This window comes from Macaca nemestrina, chromosome 5 (assembly GCF_043159975.1).
Source record: "Macaca nemestrina isolate mMacNem1 chromosome 5, mMacNem.hap1, whole genome shotgun sequence".
Classification (NCBI taxonomy): Eukaryota; Metazoa; Chordata; class Mammalia; order Primates; family Cercopithecidae; genus Macaca; species Macaca nemestrina.
In genome coordinates, this window is record NC_092129.1 from 112988755 (window position 1) to 113006986 (window position 18232).

General features: G+C 39.6%; 1 protein-coding gene across 6 annotated transcripts in view; it reads right to left on the reverse strand.

The window, feature by feature from the left end:
• The window catches only part of LOC105479465 (potassium voltage-gated channel subfamily Q member 5), a 566685-nt gene that overhangs the window by 59967 nt on the left and 488486 nt on the right, over window positions 1-18232 (reverse strand). For 5 of the 6 annotated variants that reach the window (XM_011737415.3, XM_011737418.3, XM_011737417.3 and 2 more), the window contains one exon: window positions 16029-16249. In XM_011737415.3, the coding sequence (XP_011735717.1) occupies window positions 16029-16249 (221 nt within the window). Of the gene's footprint in view, window positions 1-16028; window positions 16250-17509; window positions 17531-18232 lie in introns of all 6 variants that reach the window. The other variant, XM_011737416.3, reaches the window with a different exon arrangement.

The following is an 18232-nucleotide window of genomic DNA, read 5'->3' on the forward strand; positions in this document are numbered from 1 at the left end:
TGGTTTGGCTCTGTATCCCCACCCAAATCTCATGTTGAGTTGTTATTCCCAATGTTGGGAGAGGGACCGGGTGGGAGGTGAATGGATCATGGGGGTAGATTATGGTTTAAAAGTGTGGCACTTCACCCTTTACTCTCACTCTCTCACTCTCTCTGTCTCTCTTTCTCTTCTGACACCATGTAAAGACACGCTTCCTTCCCCTTCGCCCTTCTGACATGACTGTAAGTTTCCTGAGGCCACTCAGGCATGCTTCCTATACAGGGTGTGGAACTGTGAGTCAATTAAACTTTTCTTCATAAATCACCCAGTCTCAGGCAGTTCTTTATAGCAGTGTGCGAACAAACTAATACAGATCTGGTAAATTTTCCCCCAACTTTCCACTCTTATTCAGCTAGCAGTAATAGTGCTAGGAAATGTCAACATGTTAACCCCAAAATCATCTGGACTAACTTGTCTAGAGATGGTAACATAAGCATTGTTAAAAAAAAATGGAAATTACTCACTCAAAACCGTTCAACCACATGGAAATTGAACAACCTGCTCCTGAAAGACTACTGGGGTACATAACGAAATGAAGGCAGAAATAAAGATGTTCTTTGAAAACAATCAGAACAAAGACACAATACACCAGAATCTCTGGGGCACATTTAAATCAGTGTATAGAGGGAAATTTATAACACTAAATGCCCACAAGAGAAAGCAGGAAAGATCTAAAATTGACACCCAACATCACAATTAAAAGAACTAGAGAAGCAAGAGCAAACACATTCAAAAGCTAGCAGAAGGCAAGAAACAACTAAGATCAGAGCAGAACTGAAGGGGATAGAGACACAAAAAACCCTTCAAAAAATCAATGAATCCAGGAGCTGGTGTTTTGAAAAGATTAACAAAATTCATAGACCACTAGCAAGACTAATAAAGAAGAAAAGAGAGAAGAATCAAATAGACACAATAGAAAATGATAAAGGGGATATCACCACTGATCCCACAGAAATACAAACTACCATCAGAGAATACTATAAACATCTCTACACAAATAAACTAGAAAATCTAGAAGAAATGGAGAAATTCCTGGACACATACACCCACCCAAGACTAAACCAGGAAGAAGTTGAATCCCTGAATAGACCGATAACAGGCTCTGAAATTGAGGTAATAATGAATAGCCTACCAACCAGAAAAAGTCCAGGACCAGATGGATTCACAGCCAAATTCTACCAGAGGTACAAAGAGGAGCTGGTACCATTCCTTCTGAAACTATTCCTATCAATAGAAAAAGAGGGAATCCTCCCTAACTCATTTTATGAGGCCAGCATCATTCTGATACCAAAGCTTGGCAGAGACACAACAAAAAAAGAGAATTTTAGACCAATATCCCTGATAAACGTCGATGCAAAAAACCTCAATAAGATACTGGCAAACCGAATCCAGCAGCACATCAAAAAGCTTATCCACCATAATCAAGTGGAGTTCAACCCTGGAATGCAAGGCTGGTTCAACATACACAAATCAACAAACATAATCCATCACATAAACAGAACCAAAGACAAAAACCACATGATTATCTCAATAGACACAGAAAATACCTTTGACAAAATTCAACAGCCCTTCATGCTAAAAACTCTCAATAAATTAGGTATTGATGGGACATATCTCAAAATAATAAGAGCTATTTATGACAAACCCACAGCCAACATCATACTGAATGGGCAAAAACTGAAAGCTTTCCCTTTGAAAACTGGCACAAAATAGGGATGCCCTCTCTCACTACTCCTATTAAACATAGTGTTGGAACTTCTGGCCAGGGCAATCAGGCAAGAGAAAGAAATAAAGCGTATTCAATTAGGAAAAGAGGAAGTCAAATTGTCCTTGTTTGCAGATGACATGATTGCAGATGACATATTTAGAAAACCCCATCATCTCAGCCCAAAATCTCCTTAAGCTGATAAGCAACTTCAGCAAACTCTCAGGATACAAAATCAATGTGCAAAAATCACAAGCATTCTTATACACCAAAAACAGACAGAGAGCCAAATCATGAGTGAACTCCCATTCACAATTGCTTCAAAGAGAATAAAATACCTAGGAATCCAACTTATAAGGGACGTGAAGGACCTCTTCAAGGAGAACTACAAACCACACTGCTCAATGAAATAAAAGAGGACACAAGCAAATGGAAGAACATTCCATGCTCATGGATAGGAAGAATCAATATTGTGAAAATGGCCATACTGCCCAAGGTAATTTATAGATTCAATGCCATCCCCATCAAGCTACCAATGACTTTCTTCACAGAATTGGAAAAAAGTACTTTAAAGCTCATATGAAACCCAAAAAGAGCCCTCATTGCCAAGACAATCCTAAGCCAAAAGAACAAAGCTGGAGGCCTCACGCTACCTGACTTCAAACTATACTACAAGGCTACAGTAACCAAAACCGCTTGGTACTGGTACCAAAACAGAGATATAGACCAATGGAACAGAACAAAGGCCTCAGAAATAATAGCACACATCTACAACTATCTGATCTTTGACAAACCTGACAAAAACAAGAAATGGGGAAAGGATTCCTTATTTAATAAATGGTGCTGGGAAAACTGGCTAGCCATATGCAGAAAACTGAAACTGGATCCCTTTCTTACGCCTTATACAAAAATTAATTCAATATGGATTAAAGACTTACATGTTAGACCTAAAACCATAAAAACCCTAGAAGAAAACCTAGGCAATACCATTTAGGACATAGGCATGGGCAAGGACTTCATGTCTAAAACACCAAAAGCAATGGCAACAAAAGCTAAAATAGACAAATGGGATCTAATTAAACTAAAGAGCTTCTGCACAGCAAAATAAACTATCAGAGTGAATAAGCAATCTACAGAATGGGAGAAAATTTTTGCAATCTACTCATTTGACAAAGGGCTAATATCCAGAATCTACAAAGAACTCAAACAAATTTACAAGAAAAAAACGAACAACCACATCAAAAAGTGGGCAAAGATATGAACAGACACTTGTCAAAAGAAGACATTTATGCAGCCAACAGACACATGAAAAAGTGCTCATCATCACTTGGCCATCAAAGAAGTGCAAGTCAAAACCACAATGAGATACCATCTCACATCAGTTAGAATGGTGATCATTAAAAAGTCAGGAACCAACAGGTGCTGGAGAGAATGTTCAGAAATAGGAACACTTTTACACTGTTGGTGGGACTGTAAACTAGTTCAACCATTGTGGAAGACAGTGTAGCAATTCCTCAAGGATCTAGAACTAGAAATACCATTTGACCCAGCAATCCCATTAGTGGGTATATACCCAAGGGATTATAAATCATGCTACTAAAAAGACACATGCACACATATGTTTATTGCGGCACTATTCACAATAGCAAAGACTTGGAACCAACCCAAATGTCCATCAATGATAGACTGGATTAAGAAAATGTGGCACATATATACCATGGAATACTATGCAGCCATGAAAAATGATGAGTTCATGTCCTTGGTAGGGACATGGATGAAGCTGGAAACCATCATTCTCAGCAAACTATTGCAAGAACAGAAAATCAAACACCTCATGTTCTCATTCATAGGTGAGAACTGAACAATGAGAACAGTTGGACACAGGAAGGGGAACATCACACACCAGGGCCTGTTGTGGGGTTGGAGGAAGGGGGAGGGATAGCATTAGGAGATATACCTAATGTAAATGACGAGTTAATGGGTATAGCACACCAACACGGCACATGTATACATATGTAACAAACCTGCAAGTTGTGCACATGTACCCTAGAACTTAAAGTAAAATTAAAAAAAAAAAAACAAGGAAATTACTGTTGTATACCTTAATTGACAGGTGAAGGTATAGCAAGAGAATATTTGTAGTGTATGCAACGATAAAGGGAATAAATTGAGCAGACTTGCCATATTTACTGAAAAAGAAGACAAATCATTTCACATTTCACTAACAGTAAACATACAGCTGGTTTACACTGTTTCATTAGCAGCATGAATTATACAAAAGAAAACATGCTAAGCAGCAAGCATGGTATAACACAGAAAGCTTTGAACTTAGACCTAAGTGCAACTTCAAATCCCAACTTTGGCATTCAGACTGAATTATGTGGGCAAGTGATTTACATTTTCTGAGTCTCAGTTTCCTTATCTGCAAAATGGCTATGTGTGTATTAAATGAACCAATTCATAGAAAAGGTCTAGCCAATGCCTCAATACATTAGGTGCTAACAATGCTATTTTCCTTTTCTTTCTTAGGCTCTATGAGTGAAGGATACTACAGGGAGAAATAGAAAAGTCCATCAGACACTGACACTGTCTTCACAGAACCCACAGGATGTTGAAAATAAGCTTTAAATGTCTGGGATGGTAGATTGCAACACTAGCCACAATGCTTGCAGCTTCTCACATGAAGAGGTGGAATCTCTTTCTCCATCTCTTGCATTTGGGCTGTCCCTGTCATTTGCTTTGACCAACAGGACATAGTGAACATTAAGCTGTGATAGGTTGAGCCTGAACTTCAAGAGGCCTTTCAGATATCAATGTACTGCTCTTGGGAGCCCACCACCACCATGTGAACCAGCCCAGCCTGCTGGAGGATGAAAGACCATATGAGTAGAGAGGAGTAATCCTAACTGAGGCCCCCTTAGTCCGGTCAGCACCAGTTAATACAGCAGCTGAACACAGAGTATGAGTCGGTTCATTTAAGACCAGAAGAACTGCCTAACAGAATTGTGGGCTAAACAAATGGTTGCCGTTTTAAGCCACTAAATCTGAGGGAGAGGGATTAGCTATGCAACAGATAACATACAAATGTAAGAAGATATGGGGTCATGACATTTTTCAATCAAAAGACAAAATTATGGGAACAATAGTTTCAAAACAATAGTTTCAAAAGAGTTTTGGGAATGATTAGTCATCAATTCCAATAGAATGATGTGGTATAAGAATTGCTATTGCATTAGATTAATGAAAGTTGCAAATCTCAGGGTTTCACGTGCAAATGATTCTTGGTAGCTGGAGGTACAGAGATTAATTTTTCCCAGGCAATATTATTCTGAGGTTTCTATGTTTTTGGAGTTCAGAAACTGTTGTTATGCATTATACATGGCAAAAGAAGAAAAAGATGGCAAGGGAAGAAAAGCTGAACAAAACTAGATGTTGAAAATAAAATACCTGTAAAAGGAATTTGGGACAATGTCAGGGAGTTTTATACTGCAGGTAGCAAAAAACAAAGCCTGGGTAACTCATCTGTTTCCCACGTCAGTCATGCATTGCAGAAAAAGGATCCTGGCCTTTACTTAACCTTTTTTTCCCCCTTCTTTACCAAGTAGAGCACACCACGAAAGCGATTAAATATAATTTTAAAATTGTGTCATATTGGTTTATCTTTGTGCAGCAGACAACTAAGTGTGCCTTTGAAGGACATAATTGGAGATATATGAAGGAAAAATCACCATGCAGCTGAAAAGTGCTTCTCTTAAATATGGGCTAAATTCTGTGATTTGTGTAATGGGTAACTTTGTGCTTATTTTGTGCGAATTTCGGATGTCACCCACAGATTTTTTCTGAAAACTGTGAAGTCTGAAGAACGAGGAAGATGCCTTTTGTTCCCCTCAGTGCCAATCAATACTGTAACTGGGGTGGGCTGGGGTGGTAAAACTTACAGACAAACAGCAAGTTCTTTGAGGTGACAGTTGTCACGCCTCCTCCCTGCCTTCTAAATGCCCAGAAACATGCTAGCTCTGAGTAGCAGCCCTCAAATACTTTCTGATTTGAATTGAAATCCAGTGGAGGGCTTATCCAAGTTTTAAGAATGAGCCACTATGGAGCACACACATAAACTTCACAATGGTGGGTGGCATATACCTGATGCACTTCTTAGGACAGAAAGGACTATGGCTGGCAGTGAAAAGGGAAGAGAAAGAGTGGGAAGAATGAGAGGCAAGAAGCAGCGGGTAGCACTTTTCTCTGTATCAAAGAGTCGTGAAATGAGGGTAAGGACAGAAAATTCACTCCAGGCATTCCTCAGCCAATCCTTGCTTTCCTCTTCCATTTCTTAGTTTGGAATTGCTAGTGAGGATACGAGTTAATGGCTAAGGAAGTTACTTTGCATTGGTCCAGAAGAGCAGGTTATAGAAACTCAAGTTTAGAAGAAAATTTCTTAGAGGTTGTCTGGTTTGATCTCTTTAAGCTTCCAGAAATTCCTGACTGTTGATCATCCAACTTTGATTTGAATGTTTCCAATTATGGAATCCACTCGATTGCTGTGGAGTCTCTAATTGCTAAGCTGTCATTATTATTGAACTAAATATTGGTATCACACACCTTTTAGTTCTGTTTCTGTCCTTTGAAGCAACCAAGAACATATCTTCAACCTCTTGAAAAGCTGAAGAGGGGCCATACTTTGTACAAGAAAGAGAGCTGGGTTAGAAGTTAGGACACTTTGGTTTTGCAACTGACTAGTTGGTGTCCTGCTCCCTCAATTTATTTATTTATCTGTTTATTTTTGAGATGGAGTCTTGCTCTTGTCACCCAGGCTGGAGTGCGAGGGCATGATCTCAGCTCACTGCAACCTTCTGTTCCTGGCTTCAAGCGGTTCTCCTGCCTCAGCCTCCTGAGTAGCTGGGATTACAGGTGCCCACCACCACGCCTGGCTAATTTTTGTATTTTTAGTAGAGATGGGGTTTCACTATGTTGATCAGGCTGGTCTCGAACTACTGACCTCAGGTGATCCATCCCCCTCGGCCTCCCAAAGTGCTAGGATTACAGGCGTAAACCACCGCACCCGGCCTCCTCATTTTATGTAACTTGTTGCTGCAGTAATCACATACTCAATATTTTGTTAATATTACTTTTGAAAGTCTGCACTAACAGTGGAATATAATTGCATAGCTATAGGTTGAGGCCAGGAATTTTTTTTTTTTTTTGAGATATAATACAAAGGATACTGGGCATGAAATGGTTAGACTAGAAGTTATAAACCCATGTCGTTCAAGGCAGGTAGGTAACAGAGAGGTTGAAAGGAATGGGGGATTGGTGGTTTGGGTTCCTGGAAAGACAATAGGGACTGGTTGAAATCTGCAATTTAAAAGACATAATCTATTTAAAGGCATTTGTGGTAGCCAGCCTCTAACATGGTCCCCAGTGGTCCTCATCCCCTGGTACTACCCCCCTGTATAGTTCCCACCTACACTGTACAGGGTTGGTCTGTGTGACCACTTGCACATGAAAGAAGCGATGGCATAATACTTCTGAGCTTAGATCATAAAAGACTGCAGCTTCTGTCTGCATACTCTCTCTGTTCTCTCTGGGGGAGGTCAGCTGCATGTCATGCGGTCATTCAGGCAACCTAGGGTGTGAATGATGTGGCAAGGAAATAAGGCCTGCTAGCAAATGCTCGGTTGAGCTTGGAAATGGGTCCTCTTCCAGCATCTCCAGCCAAGAGCTTGACTGCAACCTCATAAGAGACTTTGAGTCATAACCATTCAGCTAAACTGCCTCTGGATACCTGACCATAGAAACTGTGAGATTATATGTTATTTCAAACCACTAAATTGAGGGTAATTTGCTATATAACAATAGATAACTAATATAGCATTTGGATTCATTTTAAAGTATCAATGTGCACGTGCACACACACTTTGTTGATGAAACAACATATATAGCTCCAGTTTATAACCCTGGGTTTCTCAATGAAACCTGGATCTACGGAAGCCAAAAGGTATGGTTAACGCGGCACTTGAAGGTCATTTGGCAGCTCAGTTTCTGCTGGAAGGGAGGAGATGAAATCCACTCAGAGCTCAAGCAGGGAGCTATTTTATCCACCAATGGAAACAGAATATAATTTTTCTTAACACTGTAGAGTAACAACAAACATTGGGACAGAACCTAGAGAAATCTGACAGAAATCCTGTTTTATAATACAAAGAGCACTTGGGTTAGAGTAGAAAGCCAGGCGGAACTTCAGTCAAATCAAAATAGAAAAGTATTTCCCTGTCACTAAAAACTAAGAACAAGCATTTCACAAAAAGTAATGGAAGAAGCAACCTGCTATGGTCTGAATGTTTGTGTCCCCCCAGAATTGATATGTTAAATCCCTAACCCTCAAAGTGATGGTATTAAGAGGTGGGGTCTCGGGAGACGGTTAGGCTATGAGGGCAGGGCCCTATGAATGGGATTAGTGCTCTCATAAAAGAGACCCAAGAGGTTCCTCGCCCTTTCCTTCATGTGGAAGTGGGCCCTCTCCAGACACGGAATCTGCCAGCACCATCATCTTGGACTTCCAGCCTCCAGAACTGTGTGAAGTAAATTTATAGGCCACCTAGTTTATGGTATGTTTTTTATAGAAGCCCAAACAAACTAAGATACAACTATTCTCAGAAATCCTAGAAATAACGTAGTCACTTGGGGTCTGAAACCAGAGATTGAGAGGTCACTCTCCACCCAATAGGAGAAGCAGATCTTAGGGGGACAAGAGTACATATGACGTTGCATAGCTATAGGTTGAGGCCAGGATTTTTTTTTTTTTTTTTTTGAGATACAATACAAAGGTTACTGGGCATGAAATGGTTAGACTAGAAGTTATAAACCCATGCTGTTAAAGGCAGGTAGGTAACAGAGAGGTTGAAAGGAATGGGGGATTGGTGGTTTGGGTTTCTTGAAAGACAATAGGGACTGGTTGAAATCTGCAATTTAAAAGACATAATCTATTTAAAGGCATTTGTGGTAGCCAGCCTCTAACATGGTCCCCAGTGGTCCTAGCAGAGGACTAGGATATGTCTTTGAATGAAGATGCCTGAGGGACTGAATAAAGAACCCGGACAACTAAAGAAAAAAGCCACCTATGGATCAGAATTGAGACAATTTCTTCAGGTAATGGTTTTTACTAATAAGTTAAGGAAGAACTGAAAGTGCGTTTTAGAATTCTACTGAATACCCTTTGTAGGCTTTTGCATAGAATTACTCCAGCAACTACGCTGAATATAGAGTTAAATACGGAGAATAAATTTCTAGAGTTTAGATCCAATCATTTTCAATAAATCCTTTTGTTCTTAACATTAAAGAAAACCCTCAGGTTTTGTTACAAATAGAGGCTGACAGGAATGGGCGCCCTACTCAGTCAGAATCCCAGGCCAGAAATCTGCACAAACAGGTTAAGTGGAAGCCTTAATAGGATACTGCTTTAACAAGAATTATTTCTGTCAACACAATGCAGAGTCATTATCAGGCAATTTCAGAAAGTGCCAGGAAGCATCATGTGGAAAATTATAATCAAGGCCTGGCTGAAGTTGGGCCATCATTATGGAAAGTCAGGAAAAATGCTAAGTGCGGCGTGGTGCTTGGCATTTTGTGGAAACACCAAAAATGTCAACTGGGGAGACTGAGAAAAACATGAGGGAGGAAGATGCCATTGGAAAATAAGCATAAAAGAGGATTAGTGTAAGATGAAAGCCCGTGTGCATAAATTAGTCAAATATAAAATACTGATAGTCTGTGATTTATACTGCTTGGAAGAAAATAGGCCATTATAGATACAAGAGACTGTTAGTTCAGGATAGTTGTCAAAACCATTGCTTTAAAATGCTGCCTTTTTCTCACTGTTTTCACTGATCTTGACATTCTCAAACAAGGGTTGTGGTAGACTGGTGGGCCTAGAACCTAGGTAGAGGTTAAAAGAAGACAGGATGAGCTAACTATCTTTAAGAAGACTTGAGGGTTCTGGCACCCCACATGGTGTATTTCTACTTTTTTGCTATTTTTAGGTGAGACTGGGTTAGTTATTAACTTCAGAAGGAAGAAGGAGTCACCAAGAGAAACAGCTTGAGGAGCGAGGTGTCAGGAAGCTGCTGAGGAGGTGGAGAGGAAGAGAACTGTACCGGTTTTCCCTCAGTGGTGGTGGTGATAGAACATTTATGGGCTGACTGTATGTGAGGAAGGATTATATGATTGAAATACGAATTTATTTATTTTTGCTAGTTGTTCCTTTACCCACTTTGCCTTTCATTTGAAATTCAAGGGGACACTCTAGGCTATGCTTGCTGTCTCATGGAAATGATGTGATGAGAGAAAAGTGAAAAAAAAAAGTATAAATCTGGCTTTTATGTTTTTAAAAGCCCAGACATTTAGAGGAACAGAAATGACATATAGACAGAATATTTGAAAGAAAGCACCATGGTTAAGGACATGCTGCCTCCTTACCCTCAACCCAAAGTGTAAGAGGTTTCTTGGCTATATCAAATATTACACTATGGGAAGCTGCTTTCCCCAAATCCAGTCCCCAAAACTAAATCCTTAAATTTATCCAGTTACTTCCCCCTACACTTGATCATGTGCTTTAGGAGAGTCTGGCCGAGATCCAGCTGCTGGGTCCTGACTGGTGACAGCCAATGATGGTGGCCCCATCCTCCATGCTAGTGATTGTTTTAGGCATGAGGATTCTGCAAAATATATGTGAATGGACAGTTTTCCTCAATTTTAAGAAGAGATGCAAACATAAGATGGCCTCTTTCTGCCTCTGAAAGTGTTGCATCTAGAGAAGATGTTGCAACTGCTGTAGCCATTTTGCTTCCAGCCTGAGGAGGAGGCAGGCAGACAGATGGAAAAAGTCAAAAGAAGACTCAGAGAATCAGAGAAATGAAGCCAGAGCCCTGAGGCTTGTGGAGAGCTGTCTTATCTCCGAGCCTCTTTCTATGTATTATAAATTGCATTATAGTTTAAGGTAGTTGAATCTGCTTCTTTCGTGCCCTGCTGCTAAATGCATCCTAATTGGTACAGTGGCTGAGAGGAGAAAGGAACATGAAGGGTAGTGAAGAGAGAGGAATTACCATCAGTGCCTGGAACAAAGGGACTAGCCTTGAGGGACCCCCACAATCGGAAGATATTCCACATCTTCATCTCACCCAGATCCCCCCGGTGAACCCTAAACATCTCCCGGACCCAGGCTGTGCCAGTCTTTCCCATAAACACCTGATGAGGATGTACCTTCCATGGCAGCTAATGTGAGCACTGAAGATTGCTCAGCAGGAATGGCAATTTCTCCTTAAGCAGAAACAATGTTAAATTTGTTAAAACATGCACGGTTATACAAGTATGTGAGACAGATTTTTAAATCTATTACAACTTCTGGAAGGAACATGCTAATTACTACTGGATGTTGTGTTTAGCTAATATCAAGCACTGTAAGGTGGAGTTCCCTAAAGCTACATCCTTCTCCTTCACTGTCCAGGTTATTGTACTCTTTGATTGCAATTCTGCAAGGCACTCCCAAATGCAGTGGGGTTCAGTAAGTGTAGGACTCCCTCGTAGCAAACTAGTCACCAGAAATCCGAAGATTTTCTCCTAGCTCTACCTTTGTATCATTCTTGTGGATTTTGGCTGCTTGCTACATTTCTTACTTGCAATCTGCCACCTTCCACTTGCTTGTCTCTTGGCAACACCTGTGCATCTTCTGACACTATCTTTTGCATCTTGAAACAGGCCTCAGATGACCCTACCATTGGCCTCCCTCCCATGGAAAATAGACACAGACCAGTATGGCTGTCATCCTGAGTCTCTTCCCAGATACCTGATCAAAACAGAGAACAGTCATTGAAAGGCCATTTCCCCAATTTGCCTAATCTTCTAGCTCTGGCTGCCTTGAGATGATGTAGTTGAGAGGTTTGGCAGCTGAGGCTGGGAGGAAGATGGGATAGTGGCATGGTCAAGTGGCTGATATGGGAAGGGGAATCTGACTGATTGAAGTTGGAAGAGCAAAGGCAAGAAGTGGGTAGTGGGGATTGGGGGAGGAGAAGAAATGAAAGATGCTTAAAGGGAAATTGGTATAACATCTAGGAGAACATCTTAGAATACGTTTGTAGGAGGACGGTGAAATTCAATTGCCTGCATGTGCATTGTGGCTCCTTTACTCATACCTGCTAGACCTTGGGCAAGTTACATAGCTTCAACTCTTAGTTTCCTCATCCATAAAATGGGGATAACATCACAACTACTCCACAGGGGTATTGACAGAATTAAATAAGATAATAGAGGTAAAGAATTTAGAATAACACATGCCACTGGGAAGAATTCAATACATGTTAGTTTTATCATTATTATTACTCATATACTTGACAAAAATATTTCTATATTACCTAATTTCTAAAATTGTATGAAGAGGGTTACATACTATCGATGAATAGAGTATTTCTATCTTTTATTATAGAATTTTTCAGCTAAAGATACGATTCATATCATAGAGGTCAAAATAAATTTGGTATGACAACACCACATCAGTTCTTTAGAGTTTACTTTCTTTGTCATTTGTGGCTTCAGCATCTGCCTGCTACTTTCTACTTTTCTGGTACACACAAGTATGGGATAGTGAGAGACAACTGTGCCCTTTTTAAGTGTAACATGTTAATCTTATTAAAAATAATAGCAAGAGAAAAATGCCATGGATATTTAATAACCTTTTTAAAGAGTCATTAAATTATGAAAACACTACCATCTGCAGAAAAGGGTATCAGATTTGTCAGGAATTATTAAAATTTACAGATTAATCCTAAATATTTTTTGTTTCTCTATTATACTGTCTTTCAATTGCAGGCCTATTATTTTCCAAATGTAACTTTTAGTTATTAATTTAAAGGTTGATCTGAGTTTTCATTATTCTTTCTTTTATTTATCTATTCTCCCGAGCATGTTAATGGGCAATGGAATGCCTAAAACATGTGAGGAGAGCAGAGGAGAAAGAAACAGTCCCAGAAGTGAATGGGCAAATAGACATGGAATAATTGAAAGCTGGCTGCAAGTGTTATATATTATTTTCTATGGTAGTAAGTAGATTTTAGAAATACTTAAAACCTAAAGAGGCACTATAAGTAAAGATGTATAACTGAAGCCTACATTTATTTGACAGCTACTTAATTTTTTTTCCTGTAAAAAAGAACTTCCAGTTCCCCAAGACCCAACATTGAATTCCATCAGAGGTAAGGGTTCTGGACTATTGGATTAAATGAGGAGGCAGGAGCTCCTATCTCTTGCAGGTGGGCAGCCAACAAAGCAACTTCAACAGAACAGCAATGGGTCCTCTGGTCACTTGGGAAACTCAGAATTAATTGAGATGGGCATCAACAAGGGAGAAGCAATTCTTTTGTAAACAAACAAAACTGTAATCGTATGAAATAACCTAGAAAATAGATGACAGGAGACCTTTCCAATTTGTGATTTGGTAGAGAATAGTACTTCTGTTTCTGTCTGACCTCTGAAACATCTTTGCAGATACTGAAAATATTGTGATAGATAGTGGTGACTCTAGAGTCTTTAAAAAATTCTTTTCCTCTGGCCAAACAGTACAAGGAGAATTTGTTTTCCAAATTAAAAATCCAGATTCTATGAATTTTATATTTAAATATACTCAAACAGTAAGGACCTTACATTACAAAGCTGAATGCTTTTTGAAGCCCATGTTAGAAGAATATGGATCTGTTGCAATATGTAATGTGTGATTTCTAATACAGTGTGAAAACAGGGCCAGTGATGAAGATAGGGACACATCTCAGTTTGCCAGGGATACTGTGATGTGGGTGAGCATGAGCATTGTCTATGGACTGAATTGTGTCCCTCCAAAATTCATATGTTACGGTCCTAACCCCTAGTACCTCTGAATGTGACTGTTTGGAGAGAGGGTCTTTAGAGATGTGATTAAACTAAACTGAGGTTATTAGAGTGGTTCCTAATCTAATATGACTGGTATCCTTATAAGTAGAGAAAATGTGCACATGGCTGGGTACAGAGAAAAGTCTATGTAAAGACTCAGGGAGAAGACCATCTACAAGCCCAGAAGAAAGCCTTCAGAAGGAACCAACCCTGCTGACACCTTAAACTTGGGCTTCTAGCCTCCAGACTGTGAGAAAATAAATTTTTGTTGTATAAGGCATGGCATCTAGTACTTTGTTATAGCAGCTTGAGCAAACTAATACAAGTTCCATTTGTAGTAGAATATGTTAAGCATTATTACATAGTCCATGCCTGCACTCAACGAAGACTGGTTCCCACCATTAAGACAAGTTGCTCCTTCTACCACTTGGACAGAAATCAGCTTAAGGAGAGATGTTAGGTGAGTAACAGTGCAAGGGACCCTACAGTAGGGGCAGGGGAGAGGGCAGTGTGTGAAAGGAAGGGCTAATTTTTTTTTTTAAAGGGCTAGTTTTTTTTCTTTTCTTTTCCCCTATCATTTTGTTTTTATAAACTCAGGGCTTTATTTTTTTTTTTTAAAGAAAATTCTCTATTGCTTTCTTATTACAAGAGCTTTACTTGTTCATTGTAGAAAAATTAGGAAATACAGATTAAAAAAATGAAGAAACAAAATATAACTGTGATCTCACCACTCAAAGGTAACTAACTGTTCATACATTCTTGTAAATCTTTCCATACTTTTTTCTATAGATATATGAATTTATATAATATATATAAATGGAATGATTTATTTTTTGTTATCTTTCTGTGTCAATAATTTCTAATTTAGGGCATCATTTCCAATGTCTGATATTGTTTCATTGTATCTATTATATCCTAGAAATAGAATTGGTAGGTGGGATGTGTCTAGACTTAGACATATGTAAAGACTTTTAAGATATTTTGCCAAATTGCCCTCCAGAAAGGATGTAGCCATTTATATTCAGCAAGTCTATTTTGAGTGCAACATAAAGCCCTGTCACTGGTAACTCTTGACTCAGCTGCTCAAGGACTTTCAGCCAAAATCCTAGGAGGGGAGTGAGGAAACTAGAGGACACTGAAAAGCTGTGCCACAAGTGACTCAGATCCTGCAAGTGGCTCGATGGAGGAGTGTCCCGTGTTGGTGGCCGAGGTTTTTCCTGCCTTAGCACAGGACAGGCTGCGAGGAAGCACCGCAGGATCAGCCGTCCTGAGCCCATGTGGGACCTGCAAGCTCTGCCAGGAGGAGCCACGTCAGTGCAGCCACTAGGGGTCGCCCTGAAGAGCATGGGACCCACAAGGGTGTGGAGTGAAGCGTGAAGTGGGGGCTTGTGTTGCTCACTTGAGCGTGGAAGAGATATCCCTGAGGACCTCTGAGTAAGCTGAGAGGGACCCGTGGAATGAGGTTCCAGGGATTTCACTGCAGGGAGCCTGAGATCATTGTGATTATGACCCCTGGTTGTTAATTTTATTCCTCGAGCTTTCAGGGCCTGGGAAAATACACGTTATTTTAGGGAAAGAGAACAGAAGGACTGATAGCCTTTGCAGTTTTTATGCATTAATGGGAGATGGTATTTGATTTTGGTTCCTTGCCCAGTATAAGAGATCCCAGGGGGCCTAGTTAAAAGGAAAGCCAAGCTTATCTTAAATGAAAAATAAAATATTTTATTTTATAAACATGAAAATTATGTGGCACTCAATAAAATGTGTTGGCAAGTGAATGTCTGCTACATAATATGATAAATAAAATAGGTTAACTCCTCTTGGGAGAAGAACTTGAATTTTACTTATCATTGGAAGACTTTGAAATAACTTTCAGCAGGAGCCTCTCTAAGGAAGATAAGCAGTGGTCTGATTTGCTGGTAGATGGAGTGTGTGAGAGAGGGAAAGAGCACCTTCATTGTTGACCAGAAGTGATCACCCTTCTCATTGTGTTTCAATGTATTCACAGAGCACCTGGTGGTTCCTGGGTCTTGGAACTTTGCTGGCCAGACGTCACATATACATCAGAATGACAGTCCCATTGATCTTAATGTGGCCCTTGTCTGATAAATACATTTGTAGATACAAGTGAAGAATTAACAACATTTTGTCGGCTTCTTTGAAATGTAAATTTAGCTGCCAAAGTGGTTTCCAAAAGTAAACTTATGTTCTGTACATTTGCCCAAGGCAACGAATAAATTTCCAATAAAACAAACAAACAATTCTTTCCCTGGGGTTGTTTTCTTCTATCTTCAAGTGGCACTATGGGGAATTAATTACTTCATAATCTCACTCACTATCGAATTAAAAATGGTTACAGAAAAACAGGGCTTACCATCTATCACTGGTTTTGGCTGAGAACTTTTGAGGCGCAGAGAGGGCCGGAAGCGAGTTCGGTCGTTGAAGCTCCAGCTCTTCTGCACTTTGGTGGGGCTGCCCTCAGCTGTGATGTCGGTGCTTGGGGACCTCCTGTCACCTACTGAGGCTTGTCGGCTCTTAATGCTCTGGCCCCTGGGGCTAGCCATGCGCACTCGCTCCTTAAAACTCAGCTTCTGACTGTGGAGAACAGAGGCATGATTATTCCATTTTAAGCAATTTCTACCACTTTGCTTGGGTAAATAATTTGATGAAGCTCATGTGGTCATATATTTCAATAGACGATGTTTTCAGCATGTAGGAGCATAGCAATTATATTTCCCTTATTTAAGATTTGAGCTTTATCTAATCTCTATATTTGCATTCATTTGAGATCAATCTCATTCTACAGGTACATACATCCTTTTTGGATTCATTGTAGAAAGGACTGAGGTCATACAGCAGTTTGTACACAATTACACTGTAGATAACCAAGAACTGTTTTGGAATTCACTTGAAAAACAGTTGGGTAATTTTAGCTTTAACCTCAACTTCTGAGATTAAAAAAATTATATTTTATTTGGGAGCATATCTCTTTGTAATTTCTAGACATTTCTACAGGTAAACAGGGATGACAGTTACATATATACTTACATTTGGCATGCATTTTATATTCCAGGCAAGATTATGATATCCATAAATTCATGCAATCTCATAGCCGTTGGTAGCACCACATACATAATATTAAACATATAACACTTAACATTAGATTTCTTTTATGCTTACATTCATTCTTGTGAGATGAAAACCACACAAGATAGAACAGCCCCAACATATAATGAATGTGATGACTGATGAACAGAATGAGATGTTATGTTCACTAACACAATTTCCTGCTAGTTAACAGGTTATTGATTTGCTGTGGCAGCTACTGGTAAATTATATTTGTTCAGGCATTCAGTTCTCTGATGCTGGCTAAGATTGAATTGTTGTGGGCTGATAAAAGAAGCATTAACAACAATCATAAAATCCAAAGTGCATCTTCACACATTCCTAATCAAGAGATATGCTGTGATGTGCTAGGAAGGGCAGGTTGGGATTAGAGACATGGGGGCTAGGGTCCTCATCTCTAACATGGAGATAAACATAGCAACACAGCTGAGGGATTCTTATGGAAATCAAATGAACTGTAAGAAGCTTTGTGTACCCATTCTCGTTTTTTTTTTTTTTCTTGTTTCCTTTGTAGTGTAATTATGCCATTCATTAGAAGGTGATACTGTCATCAGTGTGAGAGGCCCAGGACTCTTCAGGGCCTGAAGAAATCATGGGCAACGGGTCTGAGGGAAGTCTCTCAGAGCAGCTACTCTGAGTCATGCCGCGGCCTTTGTGGGGTATGAAAGCAGCGTTCTCATGGATAAGGCTTATTTGAGACGAAGTGGAGGCCTTGTTTTTTCCACTTACCGCAATGTCCACTGTCCCCAACTGCAGCATGCCAACAGCAAATGTGTTTAGTGGATATGTGTTTTGTAGCTAACAAGAAACAGTAACATTTATTTTTCCATGCCTAGTTGCTTAACAAACGATATTCTAAAAGGGCACCACGTTTTATGTGTGTTTACATGAAAACAAATCAAATCATGATCTGGTGGTCAGGGAGTTCTGGAAACAATAAACAAGTTGACCATGCAACTGACAGCTCCCCTCTGAAATGCAGACACAGCTAAGTCCAGCATGACTTGCTGAAGGCACATGCAAAGAACAGGCGGGGCAGTCTGGTGATGAGGTTAGGTGGGTTCAAGAGTTCTTTACGACAATCCCAACAGTGGAAGGGTTTATCTGTACTTGACACATGTGTGATTAAATGATAGATTACATTAAACAAGAGCAACAATAACATCATAAAACCGCATCTTTTCATTCTCAGGCTAGGTTTTCCATGTCATCCCAAAGCCTTCAATTATTTCAACAAATCTGTCAAAGGGATAGTGCCCAAAAATGTCTACTTTTCTCAAGCTTTTTTTTTTTTTAAATTGTAAAAGTTTCAAATCTCTTTTTAGTTTCAACACATCTGTTCCATAATTTAAATTTACAATGATCTAGTTCAGGAAGCATATGCTCACTTCTGCACCTTAATTTAGATTAATGAATAGCTCAAGTTGACATAGGTATCATTACAACTGGTCC